The sequence below is a fragment of the Dermacentor albipictus genome, chromosome 1 (genome assembly GCF_038994185.2).
Source record: "Dermacentor albipictus isolate Rhodes 1998 colony chromosome 1, USDA_Dalb.pri_finalv2, whole genome shotgun sequence".
NCBI lineage: Eukaryota > Metazoa > Arthropoda > Arachnida > Ixodida > Ixodidae > Dermacentor > Dermacentor albipictus.
Genome location: NC_091821.1, coordinates 407940223 through 407958369, shown reverse-complemented (window position 1 = coordinate 407958369; position 18147 = coordinate 407940223). Strand labels below are relative to the sequence as shown.

Sequence of the window (18147 nt, the reverse complement as noted above, 5' to 3'; positions counted from 1 at the left end):
CTAACGGGCGGTGTCGTCAACACCTGCAGCAAAAGGGCAGCTCTTACCGTGAGAGGAGGCTTATAATATACCAGCATAAAAATAACACAAACCAAATTTAAATATGAACTCGTAGTCCGTGAGGTGCTTTTTAACACACTTGCATTGGCTTTCTCTTATTTGTTCTTCGTAACTTGTTTATCTTTTTTACAAAACCGACTGATGTGTATTATGCATTACGCTTTATGTATAGTGTATAATTGGTTTCTCCATTATTCTGTTATATCTGTTTGTTCTTGTAGTACCGCCTGAGTCTGGGCCTAGGCCCGAAAGTGCCTTAATGCCATATTTTAAGAAAATGGTCATCCTCGTCATTGTCACTAAAGAAAGAACGCGTGCAATAAGCGCACGTGAGATTCGGAACGTTTCTTTCACATCTTCGATCACTCTTTTCCCCTTGTTCTTTTTTCTTGTTCTTTTTTAATCATATTACCACCAGCATGTGGCCTATTACCCGCAGTGGGTTTGTGCCATTAAATAAGGAATCATCATCATCATAATCGTCATCGGAGCGTGCCAGGAGTGCAGCCTGCCCGGTTTCTGCCAGTCCAGTCTTCTCGTTGGAACACCGCGAAGAGGAGTGAGTTGTGCTTTATTGCTCGCCTTTCGCTCCTTCACTGTTCTTTCAAAGCTGGCAACGTGCCGCTCTTTTCTGCAGCGATATGAAGCTCGCCTATGTGACGTTGACAACAGGCTGGTCTATGCCGACTCCGACGAGGTATTCAGTGAAGGAACTCCTAAGCCTAAAGGGAACCTGTCGCATGTTCTCGTCTCCGCTCATGGTGTCGTTTTGTCTCAGTCTTTCAGATACCCTACAGCTTCCCGCGAATATATTTCATGCTACGGCACTCGAAGAGTCAGCTCTCTCGTTTAGTTTTCACTTTTATTTTTTGTCTGCGTTGCAGATAAGGAGAATATCCCGTGACTTCCTGGCGATGACCGTTTGCGAGCGACACAAAGTTCGGCAGCAGCTTCGCAACCAGGCGGAGAAGAGCACCCCGTCTGCGTACATCCACGGCAGTTTAGACATGGGCGACATGAAGCATGCCGACGTCAGCGATGACGTCTTCAACATGATCCCGATGATGTCGCCTGGCGCAGCGCCGCATTTCTCATACGTGATACCACCTTTCGTTTGTTTTCCTGGAATACCGCGTGCGTTCAACCCAGGCCGACCCTTTGTTTGCAAACCTCTCTATGTGACTGAAAACCGTGCCAATGCAAAACTCGAGTTGCAAGCTGCCTCCAGCCTCTGCGATCACGACATCGATGTTGTCCACAAGATCAAACACACTAGATTCGCGGTAAGCGGTAGCAACGATTACTTCCATGAAATAAACAGCAGCGCCATGGGTGAGTCAAACACCGGAGTCAACGACGACGACGACGACGACGACGACGACGATGACGACGACGATGACGACGATGACGACGATGACGCAGCGCTGCACTCGAGAAACACCGAAAGCTACAGCACCGCCCAACTGGATCCGGAGGGGCGCGAGAACGTTCACTACGAACCCGTAGTAACGGCACACGCGACGGTGACCATCAACAGCTCTCCCACACGCGTTTTCGTCACGGTGGTACGTGCTGTGCGGGCGGTGGTCACTACGCACTGAATGGCGGCTCCGAGAACCCCACGTTACTGCAGCTGCTTAGGCCATCCCTGCGGTCGAGTGCTGCGGAAAGGAACCAACGTCCTCATGGCTACGAGAAGCCACCTGGCGAAGAATATCCAGTCGCAGAGTCGGGGGCACGGCTTCCGACCGTGTACTCGCGTTACCTAGGGCATGCTCCCAGGGCATAGCCAGCCACTTGGATGTTTCCTAATGTATTGGTGTGTATCATGTTGGCAAAATGTGTATAAATATTAGGTTAGAAAATAAATGTTAATGCGCAGCATTTTTGGGTTCGATCAACTATTATTCTTCATACGGCGAGTCTGGTACAGCTTACATGGTTTAAATGACAGCGCCAGGAAAGAACATCTCGAAGTCATGGCATAGACCATTTGCGTATAATGTCGCCTCACATCTATTTCTGAAGCACACAGACTTCTTAATGGAATGGGTGAAGGGAATGGAATGGAATGGAATGGAATGTGAATAATACGCAGAAGCAAAGCTCAGAGCACTGCGTCTTCACTCGCGATTTATTACAGCGAAGCTGTTAGCCTCTAGTTGGTCGGCATTTTTCGAGTCCGCGTCCGCCAGCAAAAATGTGCGCCGATCTCGGCGGCAGTGCAGGGTCAGGAACAGTGGCTCGTACTCCCGTAAGGCAGAGGCTTCAAGCACCCGGCAAAGTGATGCTAACAGTGCATACGTCCTGGGAATCACGAATACCACATAAAGAACAGCATACATTTCAATAAAGAACATGCGCAAAACAATCACCCGAACCACATAGTTGACGATAAGGTGGTGCTAACAACAATGTGAAGCACGTATAAATCCCCGCATGCGCTTCCCGGTAAAGATTACTGTTACGCAAGCTGCCGCTGCCGCGCCATGGCAGCATGCAACGTGGGGAGTGACGTCCCTAGCCTTTCGCATATAAAAGAACCAGCCTAACAACTGATTTGAATGTTGTTGCGGCACCGCTATGGGCGGCGGCGCGCTGTCAAAATTACCATTACTCCCATTACTACCATTACTCTAAATTACCATTACTATACCATTGCTCTAAAGCAATAAAGCACTGCATAACCCCTCAGCAGTTGTAGTGGTGGTTTCAAACAGTTTCGCTTGACATCCACTTTCGCTGGCCCGGGCGAGTCAATTTTTTCTACAGCAGCATGTCCTCCTCGTCAGTTCACGTGCACCCTGCCGTATAGTTGAGTTCGATCAGCAGCGGCGGGCCACGTTCTATTTGAAACGAGCACGTGTTTGTTTAGCTAGTCACCGCACTTTCAGCCAACGTTCGAAAGAAACATCTTATGTGTTGAGATAATAAAAGCTTCAAACTTATTCATCCGTCTTCTCTTGGCTTGTCTTGTCTCCAAAAACTTGGCGCATACCGTTTACCAAGAGGCAGGGGGTTTCAAGTATGTTTATTAGAATTAATAAGTTTGCATAGCAGAGCGTGGGTTACAGAAATAAAATTTAGAAATTAGAAACAAATATTGTTTAGAATTTTGAGATAAAATAATTCAACATATAGAAGTTAAATAATGAATGACAATTTTAGAATTCAGCAAGCTATGTCTCTATTAAAATTGTTAACTGCGAGAAAAGCTTTCTTGTGGCTAGATCCCAGTGAAGCCGCCCCAAAAGAAAGAATGGTTAGCGAAGTTAGCGATAACCCAAGTTCTCGTTCTTGTTCCTTAGCGGAATGGCACAACCGTAGGGGATCGGCCATGAATCGGGCGGTGAAGGAATTGTTAGCATTTTTAAAAACATATAAATTAAGGTGAAATGAAAGAAGTATCTTGCAATTGGGATTTAAGGTTTCTACTGTTACATGTATGAATAATTAATTATCTAGATATTTTTTGTGAATTTTGTGAACATTATAAGAATTTTGAAGAACTCCAACATGCAATTCGTTTTGTCTCACGCAGAAAGATTCAGAGGGCTTTACAAACGTTCCGGTGGCTGTAACCGCTGTGGTGTGGCTGTGGCTGCAAGTTGTCGAAACTAAATTCCTAAGCATTCTCGTGGTCTTCAAAACTGGTGGCACGAGACAAATATATGCTCAATAGATTCAGGTGCATTGCAGAAAGAACACAGAAGCGACATAGTGAGACCAAACCTGTATAAGTTAAAGTTTAGACGTGGTACACAGCATCTAGATTTTGTAAAGGAGACTTCAAATTGCCATGAAGGACACCAATTCCAGGGGGAACAAAGATGGTGGAATTCAGAAGACGATGTTAGAATGGATTTTGCGGAGTATTACGATACCGAGAAAAAACTGTACCTAGCCGCAGTTACATCAGCTGATGTCGGCAAAACCGATATGACAGGGGCATAGAGTGACGCTCGTGCGAGTGGATCGGTCATTTCGTTCAAGTGCAACCGACAATCTCCCGGTACCCAAAGCAAGTATACTTGTCGTAAGTACGGAGGAAACATTGAACAAAATATTTGCGCAATTCTTGAATTTAAGGATGCACAAGTACTGTGCATACAGACAGCGATTCGGTAACAATAACAGCTAATGAGACACTTTGGGAAGCTTTCCATACGCTAATATCATCGCACATAATTCTGCCTGAAATATGATTGTCAAGTTGAGAAGGCTAAGAGAGTAAAAGCATTGAAGAAATTAAGAGAAGATTTTATTTTCATGTCATTTTCATTTTTTCATTTTATTTATTTGTTGTTTGAGACATACAACTGTCTCAGGTGCTCCAGCAAAAGGCAGTATTCTTGCCTGACAAAGGCTACAGCACCTTACAAGATCCCCACTCCTGCCATCTCATGGCACATAGAAGAGGCAGTAACTATTGTGTTGTCAGTACCTAGCTGTTTAAGGTGATCTCGTAACATATTAATTAAAAAACTCCGTCATTATTCGTCCGCCATTATTTTACGTTTTAATTAGCGTTCTAACATTCCTTTTCTTTTTATTTATTCCTAGTGCCACGGTCTTCTTCACCAAGTCGTCGCTCTAATTATATTCCAGTATTTGGAGTCAGTAGCAGCAGCAGCATCTCGTGGGAAATGGTTTCGTAATTAGTTGTACTCCAATGAAGCTGGTGGCACCAGACTATGTAGCGCATAATGGTAGGTTGACTGCTCACATGATCCTTTGATGATTCGTGGACTTGACCGTGTTCACCCACATACGTGTTCACGCATCGTGTTCATTCCCGTGCACCTAAATCTAACGTGGCATGATTTCGCAATATATTTAATTTTGTAAAAACCAAAGGCAATTTTATTTTCATTTATTTTTTTGTTCTCATGATACCAGCGAAGACTCACCTGCCACCATAGTGCGCTCTTACTACATTTGAAGGAAATCATCATCGTCATTAAAGAAAGAGTGCGCGCACGAACCGCACGTGAGATTGCGTTCCACTCGGACCATGCCTGGAGTGTAGCCGGCCCCGTTTCTGCCAGCCCAGTATTCACGTTGGAACGCCGCGAAGACGCGTAAGTTGCGCTTTATTTCTCACCCTTCGCTCCTTCACTGTTCGTTTCAACAGGCACTGTGCGACTCCGTTCAAATGTGACGAAACTAGCACATACGATATTATCGATAGGTTGCTGGTCTCTCCTTTCTTATAACCACGGCGAGGCACTCAGTGATGGTAATCATAAGCCTAAATCGAACCTGTCACGTTTTCATCTCCGCTCATAATGTCATTTTCCCTCGTAGTCTCAGAGATGCCCTAGACTTTCCGCGCGAATTGATTTGCTGCTATGGGTCTCAAACGATTATATCTCACATCCAGTTTTTTGTCCACATTGCAGAAAAGGCGAACATACCGGGGACTCCTGGGCAATGGCCGTTTGCCAGAGACGCAAAGATCAGCAGCAACTTGACAGCGAACCGGACCGTGCGGAGAACGTCGCCTCGTCTGCATTCACCCACGAAAGTGGAGGCGCAGCCGCTATGAAGCGTTCCGGCGTCAGCAACGGCTGCGTTAACGCAATTTCCGCGGCGTCGCCTGGCGCAGCGGCGCCTTGCGCAGGTGCGACGCTGAGTTCAGTCTGTTTTTATGGACTAACGTATGCATTCGCCCCGGAGCGCTTTTTCGTTGACGAACCTACCTACTTGACAGAGAGCCACCACAAGACCAAGCTCGAGTTGCAAGCTGCCTCCACCCTCTGCGATGACGACATCGATGTTATCCAGAAGATCAAACACGCTCGATTCGCGCAGTACCCGATGCCAAGTGGTAGCTACGTGCACTTCCAAGAGATAAAGACTAGCGCCACGTGTGAAGCGAACGCCGGCGTCGGCGACGACGACGACGATGACGATGATGCGGCTACGAGAAACCTACGGCAACGCCCAGCTGGACCCGACCGCCGTCGAGCATGATCCGTGGGAGGGACTCGAGGACGTCGACAACGGACCCGCAGTAACGACATACGGGACGGTGTCCTATCACAGGAGCTCTCCCACGGGCGTTGTCATTTCGGTAGGGCAGGCTGTGCGGGTGGCGGCCACCGTGCTCTAAAATGCTGTTTCGAGAACTCTAGGCGACCGCAGCTGCTTAGGTCAACCGTGCAGTTGCGCACTGTATAAAGGCGCGAAACTTTGACGTGGCCACGGGAAGCCGCCCAGACAACATATCCAGGGTCGGAGTCGCATGCACGGCTTCTAAGGACAGACGTGATTACGTGGCGAACGCTTTTCCAATAATGCCAACCAAACTGTAGAGGTTAGGTTACCTTTGATTTAGTAGACCGCATAAAGGAAATGGGTTTGCTATATTATCTTTAAAATAAATATGACATTTCGTTTGCGAATGGCGGTGTCGTCTATGATAACATACGAGTGACGAATAGTACATACATACATACATACATACATACATACATACATACATACATACATACATACATACATACATACATACATACATACATACATACATACATACATACATACATACATACATACATACATACGTACGTACGTACGTACGTACATACATACGTACGTACGTACGTACGTACGTACATACATACATACATACATACATACATACATACATACATACATACATACATACATACATACATACATACATACATACATACATACATACATACATACATACATACATACATACATACATACATACATACATACATACATACATACATACATACATACATACATACATACATACATACATACATACATACATAGCGGAGTCAAGCGTGTTATTAATAGAATTTAGCTAGTGAGCTCTTGCGGAACCAGTTACCTTGCATTCGTGTTCTGCATGCTGTTAGAGTACGATAACCTTCGCATAAACTAGGTCTACGTCTATGAAAGATAGTGCACATGTCACTGGCAACGTCCTGGCTTGCTCCTACGGCAATTGGCCTACATTGTATGGTCATCGTTGTCCCAAAGCAATAGCGTTGGTAGTAGCGTCCGGCAGACAACGCTAACTAAAAGGCATACTAGGAACAGCGTTGGCAATACAATATATTCAAGACCGCGCCGGAACTATGTACAAATGGAACAACGAGGCAGGAGATAACAACACGCTTTTATAGTACAATAATCTCATGTATAGCCACATTCCTTATGACATAAAAAAAGCAAGATGAACGACAAACGTCAACTCAGATATACCATACCGCAAAAAAAGGACAAATAACTGTAGCGCACTACTACGTGCCACAACGGTCCAGTCAAAAAAGAGAACGAAGTCTTGCCCAGCAGGCTTAAGGTGCGCGAACAGTGGAATCGGCGGAATCAGGCTTCCGCCTGATGTAGCGAGCTTAAATGATGATGATGATTGTGATGATGATGATGATTGTTATGGTGAAATAAACGTTATTTAAAAAATAAAGCCGGTCATTTTCTGTATGTCATGAACGTGCCAGCAAAGATAGCAGTGGTAGAGCAGTGGTAGAACCTGCTAATCAGGGCTCACCCGGAGGACCAGAGACGACTGATAAACTGAGCAAGGCGGACAGCCCAAGGCCATGGCATCCTGGACTAAGGACTCAGGTGGGTGGCTTCCTTAGCCCACGATGTCATGGCCCTCGGCTGTCCGCCTTGCTCGGTCCACCAGTCGTCTCTGGTCCTCCAGGTGAGCGCTGATCAGCAGGTCCTACCACTGCTCCTCAGATGGCCCTCTGTTCGCTGGCACCTCCGTGACACAATTGCACTCCCAAACCATCTGATAGAGCGTATTGGGTATTCCGCAGAACTGACAGTCGTATTTGTATAGTGTGAGAAGTATCTTGTGTAATAATGTGGGCACGTGGGAAGGAATTTGTTTGGAGCCTTCGAAGAAGCACGGCTTCCTCCATAGTAAACGTAAGATGAGGTGATGGGCATTTTCACGGCAAAAGTATAATTTGTGGACGCCAGGCACCACCGCCTTCCTGGTTTCTCGTCACCCACATTGCCTTTTGCAGTCATAACTGTAAAATAGCTTTCATTATTTAATTTCACTACAGCATTCTAAACATATTTATCCGAATGTGGACCCTTCAGAAAGGAACTTTTCTACAACCCCAAGCTCAGGCTACCCCCCATCTCCCATATTGCTGACACACGCCTTATCAATGGAATTTTAACGGTAGCTTGCCGCTTATATGAAATCAGAAATTGTGCAGTTAGCAGATTTTAACTGACAAACCTGATCAGTGACTATCGTATACTGAAGTTTGCTAAAAACACTGCTAAGCTCCTGCCCGCGAGGTATTTGGGTGACATTTTAAGTGATCAACCGAAGTTTCTCAGTGGCACTGTAGTTGCGGATTTGCCATTTTCGGCTTTAACTTCGTAGCCATGTACAGAAACGTTTGCTTAAATCAAAGTGCCGCAAGATAGGTAGCATGATCAATACCGTATGATTGTCGTCGATTCTCACCTGCCCCGAGAATGCGCTGTTACCATACTTTAAGGGAATCATCATCGCCTTTAAAGAAGGAAAAGAAAGAAGAACGCGCCTACAAACCGCACGTGACATTGCGTTCCACTTGGCCTGTCACAGAAGTGTAGCCTGTCCCGTTTCTGCCAGCCTAGTCCTCAAGTTGGAACTCGGCGAAAGGGAGTAAGTTGCGCTATATTTATAGACTTTCGCTCCTTCGTGGTTCGTTTAAAGCTGGCACCGTGCGACTCTGTTCTACACTGATGTTCTACAGTCACGATCTGTTCTACGGTGATATGCTATATGATATGATGCGCGTATATGATAGGCACGTATATGATATAACAACGGCGAACCACATCAGCAATGAAAATTCTAAGCCTAAAAACAACCTGTCACGTTTTGACCACTCATCATGTCCTTTACCCTTGAGGTCTCACAGATGACCTATATGCGGTTTACCGTAAATTTATTTCTCCCTGCGGAACTCGATGTGTTAGTTTCGCTTATCCTTTTCTTTTTTTTTTTGTCTACGTTGCAGATAAGAGGAATATCTGGTGACTTCCATGGGGGCGACCGCCATTTGCCACACACATACACATCAGAAGCAGGACCAGGCGTGGAAGACAGCTTTGTCTGCATGCGTATACGAGAGTGAACACACCGGCGACATCAAGCGTATCATCAACGACGGCTTCAGTGTGATGCCCGTGTCTGGCACAGCGCCGCCCGTCTCGGACTTGACGCCGAATTCCATTGTTTTTCTTGGGCTACCACGTCCATTCGGGCAAAGCCACTGCTTCATCGGCGAAACTGTCTGCGCGTTCGTCACCCCCTACTCGGCCAAGAACAAGGCCAACGCCGAGATCGAGCTGCAAGCTTCATGTTTTCTCTGCGATTACATCATCGATGATCGCGAAACGATCAAAGACGCGCAATTCCTGCAGTATCCGCAGCCGGGAGGTTTCAGCGTCAATGTCCGAAATAAAAATAGGACCCGCTCGGGTGATACGGACGATGGCGTCGACGACGGCGGTTGCGGAGACGCACTGCTGAACGTGAGGAACACCGACTGCTGCAGCAACGCACAGCTGGACCACGCGACCAACAGGCCTGCTGGTGGCCGCTCCAGGCTTGTGGTCACAACATGCGCGATTCTGTCCATGACCGACTTCCCCACGGCAGTAGCCATCTTGGCGTAATACTTAGTGCGAGATGAGGTCTCCAAGAAGAGCACCGCAGCTCTGGGGCTCCCTGGCCACTGCAACTGTTTGCTCCAGCAGCGTTACCAAGTGCTGCGAGAAGAACGGAATGTTCACGTGTGCCCTGAGATTCCCTCGGTCCAGGCATCCAGGCGCAGCGACAATCACGCAGCTTCGAGCCATGGGCTCGTATACAATATTCAAATAGTCTTTTACTTAGTACTATGTTTGTAATACGAATATATATTGTTGTACTTGAGAATAAATTTTATCTTTTCGATGCTAACGCGGTGTTGTAAATGATAGCATGCTCGTTACGATCCCCGAGTGATCGACGCTGTGTTGCTGAACTTGGAATTCGGAGGTGGGCCAACTTAAATTTGGGCGTTGGTCAATTGAAGTTTGTGGGTGTGCCAACAGAAGTATGAGCAACAAAAGCAAAAGTGAAGTAACAGCGGAGCCAGAGGCTACACATTGGGAGACAATTCTCTTAATTTCTGTAGCCTTTCTGTTCTACGGATTTAACATCTATGCAACTAGCTATGCTCCATATTCGAAGATCCTGGGCAGTCGGCTTGCAAGCTCAAATCTCGCTCCTCGAGAATTGGGATACGTAAATGACCATCGTGTTGACAGATGTCCCGGATCTTCAAGCTAGCTTAAAAGTAGGGCCCTTCGGTTTCGGAAAAAGCCGATAATTCCTGATCTTCGCACTCCTGAAAAAGTTTTCTTTACATTTTTTTAACCTCATAAAACCGCATTTCTCTACGAAGTTTGCCCTGTCTTATAGGATGATGAATGCAGTTGTTATAAATCTACGAAATTCTGCCCATCTTGTGAGGGCAAGTGGTAAAGCTGCACCACATACTATTCTACTATTAACTAAGGGAAAATGAAACATCCACCAAATCATAGGAATTGCTACGAAGGAAACCCATACGGGTTTCTCGAAAGAAAAGCCTCGCAATTGAAGAAAAATTCGTCTTAGTCCGGAACATGAACCCGGGACCACCGCCTTTCCGGGGAAGCCGCTCTACCGTCTGAGCTTACCAGGCGGCTAGCAGATGGCAGGGCGAAGTTAAATTTGTCAACAACTCGAAGCAAAGGCAAGAGTTTGACGCAATAGTTCTGAGGAAAGCCGCAAGGCGGAGAGAAGTAATTAGGGGGGAATGAAACGTCCACCCAATCGTAGCAAGTGCTACAAAGGGAACCCATACGGGTTACTAGAAAGGAAAAAAAAAGCCTCGCAGTTGAAAAAAACTTTTGTCCTAGTCCGGAATAGGACGAATTTTTCTTCAACTGCGAGGCTTTTCTTTGGAGGAACCCGTATAGGTTTCTTTTGCAGCAATTGCTACGATTGCGGCAATGTCTCATTTTCCCTTAATTAATTACTTCTCGCCGCCTTGCAGACTTCCGCGGAACTATTACGTATTAGTAATATAATTATAGACATACATATGGTATGTGATTTATTTTATCTAAACACTACAGGGGGCGAAAGATAGCACATATATATTCAGAGCCCACCTACCATGCGTAAACGAAAACTGGTGGCTTTTTAATGCGAAGCATTCTTCACTGAGTGAAGCCCCTTCTCCTTTTAGCCCGCAAAGGTGGACGCTTCTGATACCGAAACTCGATACCGAATCTGATACCGAATCGCTTGGCGAAAGTGACGCACAACCCAAAAAGACCGGCTGCTTGACACGGCCTATGAGATTGGGTGCAACCTGCGGCTGCTCGCGTCGGCATGTTGAAAAATCTCGAAGGCGACGTGATTATAATTTTGTCGTGGCTCGCTTCAGTGAGAAAAAGGGCACGTTTATTGGCCATCGTCAGTGATCAGAAACCAGAAGTTTGAGTTGTAGACTACTGGAAAGCGTTCTAGGTAAGGGATATCAATGGCGAGACAGTAGGTTGCAAATTGGGCTGTAACTACGTACAACGCAAACAAAAAAGAGCTCAGACTTTAGTATTCCCCCAATCATGTTCCGCTTGTGCCCATCTCTGTTGGCCCAACCGCAGGCCATGTATGATTGATTCAATTGCTGGTGATTAAAACTATCGCAAGAAACATGGAAACTAGTTAATATAGACAGGTCCTGTTTTAGTTATGACACAGAGCTCCGCAAGGCGTTGAACGGGTTGTCTTTCACATAGAAATGGCGAACCGGTGCACCGACGTTCCCGGGCCCGGTGCGAATTGTGCGAGGTACGACTCCTGTCTTGACTGGGGGCCCTATACCGTAAAACTATTCCAATGTGTTTTTATCTCCTGACGTCAAATTTACGTAACCGACGACGCAAGCATCGAGCAGTGACTCGCAGCGTTGCCTGAAGAGCTCGATCAAACACTATCGCCGTTTACAAGAGGTCACTTTTGTTTGCTTTGGAAACGACTAACATGGCCTACATTGAGCGGTTTTCCTTATCTAATTCGCTGACCAGAGCCGAGGAGCACGTTTAAGTGGACAGGGTTCCGATGGGGCCGAGCCAGCGCACTGCAAATAGATAACCAGATAAAGAGAGAGGTGCTGGCGTCTGTCATTGGTCCGCTTGGCCTTTGCTTGCGGTGGCTTGCCTAAAATCGCGGCAGCCTGCAACGGACAGTTAAACAGGCCGCTGAAACGGATACTCAGCCAAGAAGAGTTGGCAGAGCGAGGTCGTATACGTGCCAAAAGGGCTCAATAACGTTATATGGTCATGCAAAAAGTTTTGTTTACGCAAATAAACCCATGCTCTCCGGCAGGTGGGAGTAGCCAGAGCCTGAACGATCGGCGGCAGCCATCGTCTATTCTTTTCGAAACGGGGCAGTCCCCTGCTATTCAGAAAAAAAAATCCAGTTTTGTTCGGCATATTAACGCATCTTTAACGCGTAAACGTCCCTTTGACGCAATATGTTTTCGCAGTTTAGTGACATCGAGTGACAGACAGGTGAAGTGGGTGCAGCCTGAAAGCTTTTTACTAATAGCAAAGGGTTAATGGCGAAAACCGTCTAATCAGAAATAATTATTTCTCTTTTGTTCGGTCGAATCAAGCATAAGCAGTGTGTTCACGTCATGTCAGATTGGGAACTATCGTGGTTTTCGTGACTTCACATGACAGACAGACGAAGTCGGGGAGGTCCAAAAAAACTTTTTGACCAATCGCGGAGGGCTGATTGCAGAATTAGAACAGAAATGTTTGGAATAGCTTTACGTTACAGTACCCTGGGACACATTCAGGCAGACACAGCCGTTCCCCAACCTAATTTGAGTCATTACTGCCGCTCTTCCGCTCATGTGGCTGTCGAAAGAGGTAATCCTTCGCCACTCGACACGGGCATTTATAAATCTGAACTAGACCTCTCGCTCGATCTCTCTCACCGAGAGGTTGCGTTAAGAAAGAACAGCGCGGGTGGTGCGTACACACCAGGTGCAATCTGCATAAGAGCTCCAGACCGTCGCACAGCCCTTAGTTTCCCTTATCCCTTCGTCTCTTGCCCAGCTGCCCTCGCACATCGACCGCAACTCTTGTGTGGTTATCCCGGATTGCACTCATCAAGGCACCACTATCCGTCAAAAGTGAGCGTATACGGCCATGCCAACCGACTGAGTAAGCCACCCGTGGTTGTATACGGTGCGCACCACAGATCCTTGTCAGACTTCACTGAACATAACATGTACAGTCGTCATCAATATGAAAGGGAACATCGAATACTTTTAAACAATGATAACTCGTGATGCATGGGTTCAAATACAGAAACTTGAGACATGCAATAGGTTTTCCCAGTGCAGTTTTACTTTCATTGAGCACTTTAATGGAGCGCATCTGTTTTTAGCCGCTACGTACATCGGGATAAAAAAAAAGGTGTTCCCTTTATATTGATCACGAGTGTACGTATAAAAAACGTCTTATGCCTCAGGGCAAACTTTCTTTTAAAAAAAATCGAAAGATTGCCCTGGCTCTGAATTCGTTCGCTGCGACAGCCAAAGCTGAAGATTTTACCAGCTGGCACCACAGTTTCCCGAAGAACTATTTCTTTGGGGTGCGCGCAACGTCGCATCCTCGTCCGCTGTCAATGGCACCAGTTGTGGCCTTCGAAATACATGCACGCCCACCACAATCTCTGGGTCTGTATTGAGCGTAGCACCTTGCACAAATTACCAAGATCGAATGTTCCGCTGTAACTGACGCAGACATTAGTGCGTCCTGCAGGTCAGTGCAAGTTTCTACATATGCAATAATGAGTTGGTGCACCGATGGCGGGCCAAGTTTCGTTTAAAGCGCGCGAGTGTTCGCTTAGCTCAGCTTAGTTCGAAAGTAACGTGTTTAATGTGTTAAAAACAAATTTAAAGAAACTTCGAATGTCAAGGGCTGTTTCATACGCGTGGAACTTGTTCATCCATCACTAAAAACATTTGTCAGTTAACGTTCTAATATTTTTATTTTTATTTTCCCTCGTGCCGCCCTCTTCATCGCTAATCCGTAATTCTGTTTGTGTGCCGGTTTTTGGAGTCAGCAGCACCATGTCGTGCGGAATGCTTTGGTATTTATTTAGTGCAATGAACCATGATGCTATATACATGGCAGCAAAACGCCATAACCATTGAATTACTGTGGCCGGCAAGGAAACAGCTGCCCGCGTGCAACGACTGAGCTTCTTGCTCTTACGTATAGCACATCCCAGTATATGCCATGCCGGCGGACAATTTTTTGTGGCCATGAGGGGGCGGAGCTTCTGCACATGTGTTATCAAGCCAAGTATATATAGACTGCCAGTTTCGCGTTAGCCCAGACACGGAAGGGAAAAGTCACAAAATATGTAAACGTACACTCAGTGGTGTGTTTTATTCTATTTACCTGTTGCTAATAAAGTGTTTATGTTTTCTGTTCCCCAGATTAAACTAACATGGCTGAAAACACAGGACTCTTTTCAGCAGCGTTCTCAATTGTGCGCGCTTTGGCTCCGTAGCTTTCCTTTCATTGCTGCAGTAAGTTGTCCGCGAGTATAGAGGCCTCTAACATCAAAGCCCCGTACTTGTTAAGGGGACGCTAAAGATCAATAATATTGTCACGTAGGTGACGGTGAGATGTCTGGCCCGCAGGCAGACAGAAACGGGCACTGCGGCGGCGGTAAAGAGAGTTTATTGGGCGAACTTGTGCGTTATAGCAAGCGAACAACTCGGTGACAGCGAAAGCAGCATACGCGCCTACTGCGTTCGTCGGACTGAGCCAGCGCAAGCGGTGGTCCCGTATTTGTGCATATCGAGTCTATGATCGGAACGCGTCAAGCGACGCCGCTCGCGTCGCTACAAGCCGAATTAAACGCACGCGGCAATATGTAAAGTTGTATGCGAAAATTAATGCTTCTGTAACAGCGAAGCGGCCACAGTTAAGAAGAGAGGAAATTTATCAGAAGCCAGTATCAAAATTCCCAAAACACAAATTAAGACATAATCTGTCGCATACCTATTTTAAACACTTATTTTCTTTCCGCTAATTATCCGTGTTAAAAGTCTTCTTATTACTTTTTTTTACAAAGCACACTGCTGTATTCTCCAGTATACTTCCCTCAAGATGGGTTTATTTTTTATTTTCATTTCTCTTTTTGTTGTAATTATGGCACCATATTCGCACCTGCCCACATAGTGCTTTCTTACCGTATTTGAAGGAAATCATCATCGTCATTAAAGAAAGAAGAGCACACGCAGGAACCGCACGTCAGATTGCGTTCCACTCGGACCGTGCAAGGAGTGTAGCCTGCGCCATTTCTGCCTGCCTAGTCCTCAAGTTGGAACTGCGCGAGGGCGAGTAAGTTGCGCTTTATTTATACCCTTTCCCTCCTTCATGGTTCGTTTGAAGCTAGCACCATGTCACTTTGATCTACATTGATCAAACTAGTGTATAAGATATTGGCGATAGGCGTCTATGATATATAACAGCGAAGCACATCAGCTATGGTAATCGTAAACCTAAAGGCAACATGTCAAGTTTTAATATGCACTCATGATGCCCTTTTCCTTCGAGGCCTCACAGGTGCCCTATATGCAATTTAGCGTAAATTGATTTCTCGCTATGGCACTCGACGTGTTAGTTTCTCTCATCCGCGTCTTTCTTTTCTTTTCTTTCTTTTTTTTCTGTCCACGTTGCAGATAAGGAGAATATATGGTGACTTCCACGGGGGCGATGGCCATTTGCCAGACACGTACAGATCAGCAGCCGGACCAGGCGTGGAAGACAGCCCCGTCTGCATGCGTACACGAGAGCGAATACACGGGCGACATCAAGCGTGCCGGCATCAGCGACGACGGCTTCGATGTGATCCCCGTGACTGGCACAGTGCCGCCCATCTCGGACTTGACGCCGAATTCCATTCTTTTCCCTGGGTTACCACGTCCATTCGGGCAAAGCCACTGCTTCATCGGCGAAACTGTCTGCGCGTTCGTCACCTCCTACTCGACCGAGAACCAGGCCAACGCCGAGATCGAGCTGCAAGCTCCACGTTTTCTCTGCGATTACATCATCGATGATGCTGAAACGATCAAAGACGCGATATTCCTGCCGTATCCGCAGCCGGGAGGTTTCAGCGTCAATGTTCAAAATAAAAACGAGACCCGCTCGGGTGAAACGGACGACGGCGTCGACGATGGCGGTTGCGGAGACGCACTGCTGAACGCGAGGAACACCGGCTGCTGCAGCAACGCACAGCTGGACATCGCGTCCCAAAGGCCTACTGGCGACCGCTGCAGGCTTGTGGTCCCAACATGCGCAGTTCTGTCCGTGACCGACTTCCCCAAAGCAGTAGTCATTTTGGCGTAATACTTAGTGCGAGATGAGGTCTCCAAGAAGAGCACCGCAGCTCTGGGACTCCCTGGCCACTGCAACTGCTTGCTCCTGCAGTGTTACCAAGTGCTGCGAGAAGAACGGAATATTCACGTGTGCCCTGAAATTCCCTCTGTCAAGACATCCAGGCGCAGCGACAATTTCACAGATTCCAACCATGGGCTCGTGTACAATATTCAAACAATGTTTTACTTAGCATTATGTTTGTAATACGAATACATACTGTTGTACTTGAGAATAAATTTTATCTTTTCGGTGCCGACGCGGTGTTGTAAAGATAGCATGCTAGTTACGATCCCGATTGGTCGACGCTGTGTTGCTGAACTTGGAACTTCGGGAAGGGTCAACTAAAATTTGGGCGTCGATCAACTGAAGTTTAGGGCTTGGCCAACAGAAGTTTGGAAACAAAAGCAAAAGCTAAGTAACAACAGAGCCAACGAATGCTTCGCATTAGGAGACAATTCTCTTAATTTCTCTAGCATTTTTGTTCTCCTGACTTAATGTCTGTGCAAACTATAGTATATGCTCCAAATTCAAAGCTCCTATGGGCAATATGGTTATAAGCTCCTCTCTCGCTCCTCCTCGAGAAGTGGGATATGCAAGAAGACCATCGTGTTCACAAATGTACCGAATCTTCAAGCTAGCTTGTAAGTAGGGTCCTTCGCTTTCGAGTAGAACCCGATAATTGCCGATTTTCAAACCCTGAACAAGTTTTCATTTTTTTCAAACCTGGTTAAACCCGCTTTAATTCTCTACGAAGTTACCCTTTCTTAAAGGATAATGAATGGAGTTGTTATATATCTGCGGAATTCTGCGCATATTGTGTAAGTGGTACAGATGTAGCATACACTATTAGAAATTTTATTTTACATATACATATAGCATGTGATTTATTTCCCCTAAACACTTCAGCCAAATCTAGTACAAGTATATTCAGAGCCTGCAGGCCTTGAGTGAACGAATCCTGGTGGCTTTCTAATGCGAAATTCTTCTCTGAGTACAGCCACTTCTTTCTAATTTTTGCAGAAAGACGGCTGGGTCGTCTCGCCGTTTAAGTGGTCCGATCACAGTGGGAGTGCGGTACAATAATATGTGCCACAGGGTGCGACTGGGCGACTGTTACACTGGACACATACCCAGTGGGACAGAGTGAGCTGCACTTCATGTAGCACATTGTTCTTGCTAGTGCTGTCAGTGCTTCGTGGTTCGGTCGAGAAACGATTTGTCACGAACACTAAGGGGACGACTTCAGATTTGAGAAACTTTTTGTTAATATAACACAAATACACTTTGATGCTAAAGCATCAAATGGTCATGGAGCGAAAAAGCCTGCGGCGTCTGTAACACAGAAACGGTACCTAAATTTCCATTGGCTGTGACGCCACCCCACGAGCGCGCCTCGACGAATCAGAGCGGGCGACCTGCTAAAGGAGTAGCGCGCCAGACGTTGCGTGAGGGGAGAGGGCATCGCCGCGACGCCACGTCAGCAGCGCCCCTCGGCGGAGCAGATGTGGCGACGTGATGCCGCGGCCGCCGCGGGGCGAGACGAGTTGTCGTCGG

At 46.6% G+C, this 18147-nt stretch overlaps 2 protein-coding genes and 2 long non-coding RNA genes across 4 annotated transcripts; all 4 read left to right on the top strand.

Moving 5' to 3' along the window:
- Positions 1-553: 553 nt before the first annotated feature.
- On the top strand, positions 554-1944 carry LOC139058294 (uncharacterized). The gene is made up of 3 exons (XM_070536752.1): positions 554-619; positions 698-757; positions 945-1944. The coding sequence occupies exon 3, from the start codon at positions 975-977 to the stop codon at positions 1659-1661; it is 687 nt and encodes a 228-aa protein (XP_070392853.1). The 5' UTR covers positions 554-619; positions 698-757; positions 945-974; the 3' UTR covers positions 1662-1944.
- A 3095-nt stretch (positions 1945-5039) lies between these two features.
- On the top strand, positions 5040-6467 carry LOC139058278 (uncharacterized). Its single transcript, XM_070536751.1, has 3 exons — positions 5040-5141; positions 5463-5683; positions 5774-6467. Exons 2-3 carry the CDS (start codon positions 5494-5496, stop codon positions 6034-6036), a joined length of 453 nt encoding a protein of 150 aa, XP_070392852.1. The 5' UTR covers positions 5040-5141; positions 5463-5493; the 3' UTR covers positions 6037-6467.
- A 2167-nt stretch (positions 6468-8634) lies between these two features.
- On the top strand, positions 8635-10048 carry LOC139058308 (uncharacterized). Its single transcript, XR_011513305.1, has 2 exons — positions 8635-8743; positions 9102-10048. It is a non-coding gene; the product is annotated as an uncharacterized lncRNA (long non-coding RNA).
- A 5396-nt stretch (positions 10049-15444) lies between these two features.
- Positions 15445-16847, top strand: LOC139058267 (uncharacterized). Its single transcript, XR_011513301.1, has 2 exons — positions 15445-15555; positions 15897-16847. It is a non-coding gene; the product is annotated as an uncharacterized lncRNA (long non-coding RNA).
- The last annotated feature ends 1300 nt before the right edge of the window (positions 16848-18147 follow it).

What these genes read in the sequence shown, in the direction of transcription:
- LOC139058294 (XM_070536752.1), top strand. Translation starts at nt 975, where the DNA reads ATGACCGTTTGCGAGCGACACAAAGTTCGGCAGCAGCTTCGCAACCAG.
- LOC139058278 (XM_070536751.1), top strand. Translation starts at nt 5,494, where the DNA reads ATGGCCGTTTGCCAGAGACGCAAAGATCAGCAGCAACTTGACAGCGAA. An exon ending in CGCAGCGGCGCCTTGCGCAG is followed by an intron (nt 5,684 to 5,773) that starts GTGCGACGCTGA and finishes CCTACTTGACAG; the next exon opens with AGAGCCACCACAAGACCAAG.